Source organism: Saccopteryx leptura, chromosome X (assembly GCF_036850995.1).
Source record: "Saccopteryx leptura isolate mSacLep1 chromosome X, mSacLep1_pri_phased_curated, whole genome shotgun sequence".
In the NCBI taxonomy this organism is placed as follows: domain Eukaryota; kingdom Metazoa; phylum Chordata; class Mammalia; order Chiroptera; family Emballonuridae; genus Saccopteryx; species Saccopteryx leptura.
Genome location: NC_089516.1, coordinates 110386895 through 110398886, shown reverse-complemented (window position 1 = coordinate 110398886; position 11992 = coordinate 110386895). Strand labels below are relative to the sequence as shown.

General features: G+C 38.8%; 1 protein-coding gene across 1 annotated transcript; it reads right to left on the bottom strand.

Annotated features, from left to right (window-relative positions):
• Positions 1-473: 473 nt before the first annotated feature.
• Positions 474-1205, bottom strand: LOC136386454 (cancer/testis antigen 47A-like). The gene has a single exon (XM_066357865.1). It carries the CDS (start codon positions 1203-1205, stop codon positions 474-476), a length of 732 nt encoding a protein of 243 aa, XP_066213962.1.
• Positions 1206-11992: the final 10787 nt, after the last annotated feature.

The window sequence follows — 11992 nt, the reverse complement described above, 5'->3', positions numbered from 1 at the left end:
GTTCTCAACCCTATGGGGGGATGGATGGAGATATATATATATATATAAAACATTTTTTTTTTCAAAGTCTCCCTATATATATAAAACATTTTTTTTTTCAAAGTCTCCCTATCAGTTCGTAATGTTTGCGGGTTGACTTTTTAAGGCTCTTGATACTTTTGGCAGCCATGAAGCAAACAGGAGACATGACATTGGCTTGTTCCTCTCCTTTGGGTTCCCCTCCATGTCCTCCCTGCTCACTCCTGAGCACCTTCCCCCTGGGCCGTTCGGACATTCGCCTATAGGCTGTGCCCTGCACTGAGGAGCTCAGGTTGCTTAGCGCAGGTTGGGAGAGGGCAAGCTATTTTTTCTCAAGGTGGGGGAGGTCGTTATGAAGTTGGGCTTCTCCTCCACAAGGCCTGTAGTGTGTTCAGGGCCCCAACCCGCCCTGGTGCACATGGCCAGCCAGGGCGCCACCTGTGCCCAACCACAGGTCAAGGTGCTACCTGCTTGCTCGCCTTGGGCCTCATCGGCCCTGGGGTCTCGTAATGCCTGGCCTGTTCTGTGTGATCCTCACCCTCCAGGGTTTCAGCCTCCAGTGCGGGCTCTTCCTCTGCCTCAGGCTGGTCCTCAGGCTCCAGGGCCAGGGCACCCTCTCTGGAGCCTTCGGGAATCTGGGACTCCTCTCCAGTGCCCATGGCTCCATTTCCAGGGCCTTCGGGCGCCATGACTGCAGCCCCCTCCCCTGAGCCCTCTGGCACCCAGAGCACAGGGACCTGGACCAGGCCGTTGGCCCTCTGATGCCTGGGCCGGGCCATCCTGTGCCCGCGGAAGGATCGCACAAAGACGTGGTTGTTGTATTGCTGGAGGTGCATCAGCTCACGGAAAAAGTTCAGGAACATGTAGCGTAAGGCCACTAAGGGGAACTGGCGTGCGGCTTCCAGCACATTCCAATCTTGCTCCATGTCGTCCTCCCCCTCATCAGCTGGCCCGATGTCAGAATCCTCGCTGACCCTGCCCTCTGAGACTTCCACTGCTGCGGCTTCCTCCCCCAGGCCCCTGATAGCTCTTCCCACTACCTCCAGCCCGGCCACATTTTCCCCGTGGAGCTCCGGGTCTTGAATCACCGCCCCCTCATCTCCAGCTGCCCAGACCCCGGCTCCCGCCTCATCCATGGGGCTCTCCTGGACACCGGGGACCAGGTTTCTATTACCAGGGTCAGACATGTCTCCAGGAAATACCTCAACCTAGAAAGGATCAGGCTATGGCGTCGAAGGCCAAGATGGTGGCTACTGGGAGGAGACTGCGGACCATGGACCTGTGTACTGTGGACCCGGATGTGAGGTGGACGGAGTCGTAGAAGGGACAATAGTCTCCGGTGGTGCCTGAAGAAGTTCAACGACTGCGAGGACAGCAATGGGTGTCAGGAACCACGAACAGGGCTTCACCGGAACACAAAGGGCAGGACCAGAGGAGGCACAAAGGGTCACGTTCTCTCTTCACAAGCTCATAGGCTGAGAAGCGAGGATTGACATTCTATGTGTCCAAAGAACAGTCAAGGTTTTTCAGTTCTAGGATGGCTCAAAATAGCCTCCCTTTTCTTGGAGACCTTAAAGTTCTGCGCTACCTTTAGGTACACATAAGTCCTGCCATTTTAATTTAGTAGTCTGTTATAGAAGCAGCTGACACTTATTTGGAAATGCACATTTTTAAAAAAATATTTTACTTCTTCATTTTAGAGAGGAGAGAGAGAGAGTAAGAGAGAGAGAGAGAGAGAGAAGGGGGAGGAACAGGAAGCATCAACCTCAGCATTCCAGTTCAACACTTTATCCACTGTGCCACCACTGACCAGGCCAAAAAAAAGTGCATTTTCAACCAGTGTTCTGCAGGAGGCACAGTAGTGTGTTGCTATATATATTTATTAGAGAGAAAGAGACAGAGAAACAGGTAAAGCATGTGCCCTGACTTGGGTACGTACTGGCAACCTCTGTGTTTCCCCATGATGCTCCAACCAACTGAGCAATACAGATAGGGCTTAAAGAATTTTTAAAACATGCAAAATAGAGGCATAGTCAGAGAGAGCAGGTTGACAGCTTGGGGTAGGTGGGTGGAGGGTTCAAGCAAACAAGAAAATAAAACAGAAAAACTCATGGATGGGAATAATAGTGTGGTGAATTGGGGAGATTGGGAGAGATGGAGGAGAATACAGGAGACATAAATGGTGATGGATGGAGACTGGACTCAAGAGTGGTGAACACAATGCAGTGCACAGAGATGTGTTGTAGAATTATGCACCTGAAACATTTATAATTTTATTAACCAATGTCACCTCAATAAATTGTATAAGAAAGAAAAAGAAACTACAATATTTGACTATTTAGTCAGGAGCAGTGACCTCTTTTTTTCTTAAATTTTCAAGTAAAAGAATGACAAAAACCAACACAACAATAGCTATCTGGTGTGAATGAATCAAAATTATACCTACTTTTTTTTTGTCAGATTGGCAAAAAATATATAATTTTTGGTGTGCTGCAAAATTTTAATAATTAGTTTGTGTGTGCTATGAGATGAAAAGGGTTGAAAACCACTGCTCTAAAAGGCAAAGACTAAACATTTTGGGTTTGGGAAAACTCAGAGGTAAATTTGAAACCACTATGTATATACTGATGTCACAGTAGGGAAAACAAATTTCCACAAATATTTTAATGTTTAAACTAAAAATATGATGCTAATTGCATACAATTTTTAAATTTTTTTTCTTTTTTTTTCTTTTTTTCCAAGTGAGAGGAAGGGAGATAGAGAGACAGACTCCAACATGCACCCCCACCAGGATCCACCCAGCAACCTCCGTCTGGGGCCAATGCTCTGCCCATCTGGGGCTATGCTTGCAACCAAGCTATTTTTCGCACCTGAGGTGGAGAATCCATGGAGCTAGCCTCAGTGCCTAGGGCAAACAGGCTTGAATCAATTGAGCCATACCTGCGGGAGGGGAAGAGAGAGAGAGAGAGCAAGAGAAATGAGAGAGAGAAGTGAGAAGGGGAGTAGTGGAGAAGCAGATGTTTACTTCTGTGTGCCTTGACTGGCAATCAAACCCAGAGCATCCACACACTGGGCTGACACTCTACCACTGAGCCAACTGGCAAGGCCCACATACAATTTTTTGTTATAAAGGTCTATTACTGGGAAGAGTGGAATTTTTTTTTTTACTTGAAGGTAAAACAAATTTACAAGGCCTTTTATAAATTCAAATTATATTTGCAGTAGAAAGTTTTAGCATTATAATTTAGAATAACAGATTTGGAAAGTTTCACATTTAATTATTTCTATGTATTTAGTGGTTATTGCTATTTTTTCAAGTTTGATGCTTTGTTTTTTGGCAAACTTTTATGCTATAACTAGAGATTTGTGGGGAGGTTTTCATATTGAGACAGATCTTTCTCCTACACTATTTTCATTCTGCTTTTAATTTTTGATTGCTAGGTGAGCTCTTACTACAGAGCCCAAATTTCTCATTTTTTAAAAAAACTTTTTCTAAAAAATTTTAATTTATTTTAATTTATTGTGTTTACATACATTCAAGTGTCCCACCAAATATCTCTCCTCCCACCCCCATGTTCCCCTCGACATCCCCCCTTGACCTCCTTCCCCCAACACCTTCCTCCCTTCCCTCCAGGATTTGCTTTACTGCTCTCTATAATGCTGTGTTATGTGTATATAATTTCACTAATCTCTTTCCCTTCTCTGATTCCATCCTCTCATCCCATTTTTCTCTGTCCGCTTTCCCTCTAGCCCCTTTGATCCCGTCTCTGCCTCTGTTCCATTGCTCAGTTCACACTGTTCACTGGATTCCTCAAATGAGTGATGTCATATAATACTTGTTTTTCTCTGCCTGGCTTTTTCACTTAACATGATAGTTTCCAGGTCCATCTATGTTTTCGCGAAAGTTAAGATTTCTGTCTTCCTCACGGCTGTGTAGTATTCCATTGTGTATATCAGGGGTTGGGAACCTATGGCTCATGAGGCAGATGTGGCTCTTTTGATAGCTGCATCTGGCTCACAGACAAATCTTTAATAAAAATAATAATAACGTTAAAAATATAAAACATTCTCATATATTACAATCCATTCGTTTCCTACCACTCATGTTCATGGCTGTGGGTGGCTGGCACCAATCACAGCTGTCCTCTGGAACAACACCAAATTTTTATTGGATAATGAGTAACATACATGGGTCATTGTATGACTCTCACGGAATTACATTTTATAATATGTGGCATTCATGACTCTCTCAGCCAAGAAAGTTCCCTACCCTAGGTGTACATGTACCACACTTTAAATCCACTCATCCACTGATGGACACTTAGGCTGTTTCCAGATCTTGGCTATTGTAAACAATGCTGCCATAAACATGGCGGTGCATTTCTTCTTTTGAATCAGTGATTTGGTATTCGTAGGATACATTCCTAAAAGTGAGATGGCTGGGTCAGAAAAAAGTTCCATTTTTATTTTTTTGAGGAATCCTCATACTGTTTTCCACAGTGGCTACACCAGTCTGCATTCCCACCAGCAGTGCAGGAGGGTTCCCTTTTCTCCACATCCTCACCAGCACTTATTATGTGTTGTTTTGTTAATGAGCGCCATTCTAACTGGTGTGAGGTGATATCTCATTGTGGTTTTAATTTGCATTTCTCTAATGATTAGTGATGTTGAACATTTTTTTCATCTGCCTATTGACCATCTGTATGTCCTCTTTGGAGAAGTGTCTATTCATTTCTTTTTACCATTTTTTGATTTGATTGTTTCTCTTCCTGATGTTGAGTTTTAGAAGTTCTTTATAAATTTTGGTTATTAACCCCCTTATCAGACGTATTGGCTAATATGTTTTCCCATCATGTAGTTTGTCTTATTATTTTGTTCATATTGTCTTTATTTAGCTGTACAAAACTTTTTAGTTTGATATAGTCCCATGACTTACATTTAAGTCTTTTATCCATTCTGAGTTTATTTTTGTGAATGGTGTAAGTAGGTGGTCTAGTTTCAGTTTTTTGCAGGTAGCTGTCCAATTTTCCCAACACACCACTGAATGCTCTTACCTCCTTTGTCAAATATCAATTGTCCATAAAGCTGTGGGTTTATTTCTGTGTCCTCTGTTCTGTTCCATTGATCTGCATGCCTGTTCTTATGCCAGTACCAAGCTGTTTTGAATAAGATGGCCTTGTAGTATAACTTGATATCAGGAAGTGTGATACCCTCCACTTAATTCTTTTTTTTCAGTATTGCTGAGGCTATTCATGTTCTTTTTTGTTTCCATATAAATTTTTGGAATATTTGCTCTATATTTTTGAAGTATGTCATTGATATTTTAATAGGAACTGCATTGAATTTATAGATTGCTTTGGGTAATATACACATTTTAATGATGTTTATTCTTCCTATCCATGAACACCGTATATGTTTCTACTTGTTTGTATCTTCCTTGATTTCCTTTTAACAATGTTTTATAATATTCCTAGTACAAGTGTTTAACCTCTTTGGTTAAATTTACTCCTAGGTACTTTACTTTTTGTTGTTGTTGCAATAGTGAAGGGGATTGTTTTGGTGTATAAAAATGCCACTGATTTCTGAATATTGACTTTATATCCTGCCACCTTGCTGAATTCATTTATCAGGTCCAGTAGTTTTTTGACTGAGACTAGGGTTTTCTATGTACAGTGTCATATCATCAGCAAATAATGATAATTTTACTTCTTCTTTTCCAATTTGGATGCCTTTTATCTCTTCTTGTCTGATCTTTGTGGCTAGGACTTCCAGAACTATGTTGAATAAGAGTGGTGAAAGGGGGCACCCCTACCTTGTTCCTGATCTTAAAGGGATCCCTTTTAATTTTTGCCCATTGAGTATGATGTTGGCTTTGGGTTTGTCATAGATGGCCTTTATTATGTTGAGGCATGATCCCTGAATCCCCACTTTGCTGAGACTTTTGATCATAAATGGGTGCTGGATTTTATCAAATGCTTTTTCTGCATCTATTGATATTATCATGTGATTTTTATCCTTTCTTTTGTTTATGTGTGGAATCACATTGATTGATTTGTGGATATTGTACCAGCCTTGTCTTCCTAGAATAAATCCCACTTGATCATGATGTATGATTTTTTCATGTATTGATGGATTCAGTTTGCTAATATTTTGTTGAGAATTTTAGCATCTAAGTTCATCATGGATATTGGTCTATAGTTTTCTTTCTTTGTAATGTCTTTGCCTGATTTTGGATTAATCAGTATTATGCTTGCCTCATAAAAAGTGTTTGGAAGTCTTCCTTCCTCTTGAAATTTTTGAAATAGCTTGAGACGGATAGGAGTTAGTTTTTCTTTGAGTATTTGGTAAAATTTGCTGGTGAGGTCATCTGGCCCAGGACTTTTGTTTGTTGGGAGGTTTTTGATAACTGTTTCAATCTCATGTGATGACATCTGTCTGTTTAGGTTTTCTGATTCTTCTATATTGATTTTTTTAAACAATAAACTCTAAGTATATTTTACCATCATAAAAAATTCAGATCTCTTAATGGTTCACAGCTGATGTTCAAGTTGTAATTCATTAGATGTATTATAAAATAATGCTTTTATAGGGTAGGTGATTTCTTGGATTTTCTCAAATATAAAACTATAATCCTAAGATTTTCCCCAAAATTAAAAAATACTATGTTTTGCCTTGGGAGAATCACCAGCTAAATTCCAGAGCATTATCTTTTCTTGGTTTCTCATGTCTTCTGTATCTTTCAGATCCCTTGAGTTTGTTCTTAGGGTACAATAAGAAAATTTTTCTGAGGTTGCTTGTTTTGACTGCAGCATCATTATTCTTTTTAGCTCTTTCACAGTTTCTTGGTAGATATGGTATAAAATTTCAAATCCTACTCTGGATGTTACAGTACACACCCCCATTTTCTTTGCTTCCTGAATCCCTCACTACTTGTTGATGTATCTTTTTTCTGTTCAGACCGTATACAGGACCCCTTGACTTGTAGCATGTGTTCTTTCACACTGTCTTTTGTGGGCTTCTCTGGTGGGGAGGGAAAGGTGACAGCAGTCTCTTTCCCAGAGTGTAAGGCAGCTAAGTTCCCGGCACACATAATTTCCCCCCTCCTACGTCTTCTTCACTTGCAGTATATTAAAGCAGTACAACTACATAGATGGATTGGGTAAGCCTGAAGTAACTTTCCATGGTCAACATCTTTCACCTCAGACCCATTCTCACCTCCCCCAGCTCACTTCTAGAAAACATTTTTTTCTTTTTCTTTAAATTAATTTTAATGGGGTGACATTAATAAACCAGAATACATATGTTCAAAGAAAACATCTCTAGGTTATTTTGACATTTGATTATGCTGTATTCCCATCACTCAAAGTCCAATTGTTTCTGTCACCTTCTAACTGGTTTTCTTTGTGCCCCTCCCATCCCACAACCCCCTCCCTCTCCTCCCCCCCAGCCTGTAACCCTCACACTCTTGTCCATGTCTCTGAGTCTCATTTTTATGTTCCACCTATGTATAGAATCATATAGTTCTTAGTTTTTTCTGATTTACTTATTTCGCTAAGAATTATGTTATCAAGGTCCATCCATGTTGTTGTAAATGATCTGATGTCATCATTTCTTATGGCTGAGCAGTATTCCATAATATATATGTACCAAAGCTTTTTAATCCACTCATCCACAGATGGACACTTGGGCTGTTCCCAAATCTTTGCTATTGTGAACAATGCTGCCATAAACATGGGGTGCATTTCTTCTTTTGTAAGAGTACCATGGTGTTCTTGGGGTATATTCCTAAAAGTGGGATAGCTGGGTCAAAAGGCAGTTCAATTTTTAATTTCTTGAGGAATCTCCATACTGTTTTCCACAGTGGCTGCACCAGTCCGCATTCCCACCAGCAGTGCAGGAGGGTTCCACATCCTCGCCAGCACTTACTCTGTGTTGTTTTGTTGATGAGTGCCATTCTGACTGGTGTGAAGTGATATCTCATTGTGGTTTTAATTTGCATTTCTCTAATGATTAGTGATGTTGAGCATTTTTTCATATGCCTATTGGCCATCTGTATGTCCTCTTTGGAGAAGTGTCTGTTCATTTCTTTTGCCCATTTTTTGATTTGATTGTTTGTCTTTCTGGTGTTGAGGTTTACAAGTTCTTTATAAATTTTGGTTATTAACCCCTTATCAGACGTACTGTCAAATATGTTCTCCCATTGTGTAGTTTGTCTTTTTATTCTGTTCTTATTGTCTTTGCCTGTGCAAAAGCTTTTTAGTTTGATATAGTCCCATTTGTTTATCCTGTCTTTTATTTCACTTCCCCGTGGAGATAAATCAGCAAATATATTGCTCCGAGAGATGTTTGAGAGCTTACTGCCTATGTTTTCTTCTAAGATGCTTATGGTTTCATGACTTATATTTAAGTCTTTTATCCATTTTGAGTTTATTTTTGTGAATGGTATAAGGTGGTGGTCTAGTTTCATTTTTTTGCAGGTAGCTGTCCAATTTTCGCAACACCATTTGTTGAAGAGGCTGTCTTTACTCCTTTGTATTACCTTACCTCCTTTGTCAAATATCAGTTGTCCATAGAGTTGTGGGTTTATTTCAGGGTTCTCTGTTCTGTTACATTGATCTATGTGCCTGTTCTTATGCCAGTACTAGGCTGTTTTGAGTACAATGGCCTTGTAGTATAGCTTGATATCAGGAAGTGTGATGCCTCCCCCTTTATTCTTCTTCTTTAAGATTGCTGAGGCTATTCATGTTCTCTTTTGGTTCCATATAAATTTTTGGAATATGTGATCTCCATCTTTAAAGTATGTCATTAGTATTTTAATTGATATTGCATTGAATTTATAAATTACTTTGTGTAATATAGATATTTTAATGATGTTTATTCTTCCTAACCATGAGCACGGTATATGCTTCCACTTGTTTGTATCTTCCCTGATTTCTTTTATCAATGTTTTATAATTTTCCGAGTACAAGTCTTTAATCTCCCTGGTTAAATTTATTCCTAGGTACTTTATTTTTTTTTTAGTTGCCATGGTAAAGGGGATTGATTCCTTAATTTCTCTTTCTGACAGTTCATTGTTAGTGTATAAAAATGCCTCTGATTTCTGAATATTAATTTTATATCCTGCCACTTTGCTGAATTCACTTATCAGGTCTAGTAGTTTTTTGACTGAGACTTTAGGGGTTTCTGTATACAATATCATATCATCTGCAAATAATGATAGTTTTATTTCTTCTTTTCCAATTTAGAAGCTTTTTATTTCGTTTTCTTGTCTGATTGCCGTGGCTAGGACTTCCAGGACTATATTGAATAAGAGTGGTGAAAGGGGGCACCCCTGCCTTATTCCTGATCTTAAGGGGATTTCTTTTCATTTTTGCCCATTCAGTATGATGTTGTCTGTGGGTTTATCATAGATAGCCTTTACCATGTTGAGATATGTTCCTTGTATTCTCACTTTGATGAGAGTTTTGATCATGAATGGGTGCTGGATTTTATCAAATGCTTTTTTGGCATCTATTAAAATTATCATGTGCTTTTTCTCCTTCATTTTGTTTATGTGATGAATCACATTGATTGATTTGTGAACATTGTACCAGCCTTGCCTCCCCAGAATAAATCCCACTTGATCATGGTATATGATTTTTTTCATATATTGCTGGATCCAGTTTGCTAATATTTTGTTGAGGATTTTAGTATCTAAATTCATCAGTGATATTGGCCTATAATTTCCTTTCTTTGTATTGTCTGTGCCTGGTTTTGGAATCAGAATTATGCTCGCCTCATAAAAGGAGCTTGGAAGTCTTCCTTCCTCTTGAATATTTTGAAATAGCTTGAAAAGGATAGGAGTTAGTTCTTCTTTGAATATTTGGTAGAATTCACTTGTGAAGCCATCAGGCCCAGGACTTTTCTTTGTTGGCAGTTTTTTGATAACTGTTTCGATCTCATTTGGTGTAATTGGTCTGTTTAGGTTTTCTGATTCTTCCAGATTAATTTTTGGAAGATTATATGTTTCAAGGAATTTATTCATTTCATCTAGGTTGTCTAGTTTTTTGGCATAAGTTCTTCATAGTGTTTTCTTACAATATTTTGTATTTCTGTTGTGTCAGTTGTTATTTCTCCACTCTCATTTCTAATTTTATTTGAGTCCTCTCTCTTTTTTTCTTGGTGAGTCTGGTTAAAGGTTCACTGATCTTGTTTACCTTTTCAAAGAACCAGCTCAAGGTTTTATTGATCCTCTGTATTGTTTCTTTAGCCTCTATGTCATTTATTTCTGCTCTGATCTTTATTGTTTCCTTCCTTCTAGTACCTTTGGGCTTTACTTGCTGTTCTTTTTCTAGTTATTTTAGATGCAGGGTCAAATTGTTTATTTGAGCCTTTTCTAGCTTCTTAAGGTATGCCTGTAATGCTATGAACTTCCCTCTCAGGACTGCTTTTGCTGTGTCCCATAAATTTGAGTTGATATATGCTCATTATTGTTCGTTTCTAGGAATTTTTTTTATTTCTTCTTTGATCTCATTGTTAACTCATTCATTATTTAATAACATGGTATTTAGTTTCCAAGTGTTTGAGTATTTTTCAGTTTTCCGTTGTGGTTGATTTCTATTTTCTTGCCATTGTGATCAAAGAAAGTGCTCGATATGATTTCAATCTTCTTAAATATGTTGATACTGCTTTTGTACCCTAAGATGTGGTCTATTCTAGAGAGTGTACCATGATCACTTGAAAAGAATGTATATTCTGCTGCTTTAGGGTGAAAGGTTCTGAAAATATCTATACAATCCAGTTTATCTAGTGTGTCCTTTAAGTCTGTTGTTTCGTTGTTAATTTTCTTTCTTTTTTTTTTTAATAATTTTACTTTTTTAATGGAGCGACATCAATAAATCAGGATACATATATTCTAAGATCAAAAAGTCCAGGTTATCTTGTCGTTCAATTATGTTGCATACAATCACGCAAACTCAGATTGTCCTCTGTCACTTTCTATTTAGTTTCTTTGTGCCCCTCCCCACCCCCTTTCCCTCTCCCTTTCCCCCCTCCCCCCGTAACCACCACACTCTTATCAATGTCTCTTAGTTTCACTTTTATGTCCCACCTACGTATGGAATAATGCAGTTCCTGTTTTTTTCTGATTTACTTATTTCACTTCGTATACTGTTATCAAGATCCCACCATTTTGCTGTAAATGATCCGATGTCATCATATCTTACGGCTGAGTAGTATCCCATAGTGTATATGTGCCACATCTTCTTTATCCAGTCATCTATTGATGGGCTTTTTGGTTGTTTCCATGTCCTGGCCACTGTGAACAATGCTGCAATGAACATGGGGCTGCATGTGTCTTTACGTATCAAAGTTTCTGAGTTTTGGGGGTATATACCCAGTAGAGGGATTGCTGGGTCATAAGGTAGTTCTATTTTCAGTTTTTTGAGGAACCACCATACTTTCTTCCATAATGGTTGTACTACTTTACATTCCCACCAACAGTGGATGAGGGTTCCTTTTTCTCCACAGCCTCTCCAACATTTGCTATTACCTGTCCTGTTAATAATAGCTAATCTAACAGGTGTGAGGTGGTATCTCATTGCAGTTTTGATTTGCATTTCTCTAATAACTAAAGAAGATGAGCATCTTTTCATATATTTGTTTGCCATTTGTACTTCCTCCTGGGAGAAGTGTCTGTTCATGTCCTCTTCCCATTTTTTTTATTGGATTATTTGTTTGTTTGTTGTTGAGTTTTATGAGTTCTTTGTATATTTTGGATATTAGGCCCTTATATGAGCTGTTGTTTGAAAATATCATTTCCTATTTAGTTGGCTTTCTGTTTATTTTGTTATCAATTTCTCTTGCTGAGCAAAAACTTCTTATTCTGATGTAGTCCCATTCATTAATTTTTGCCTTCACTTCTCTTGCCATTGGAGTCAAATTCATAAAATGCTCTTTAAAACCCAGGTCCATGAGTTTAGTACCTATGTCTTCT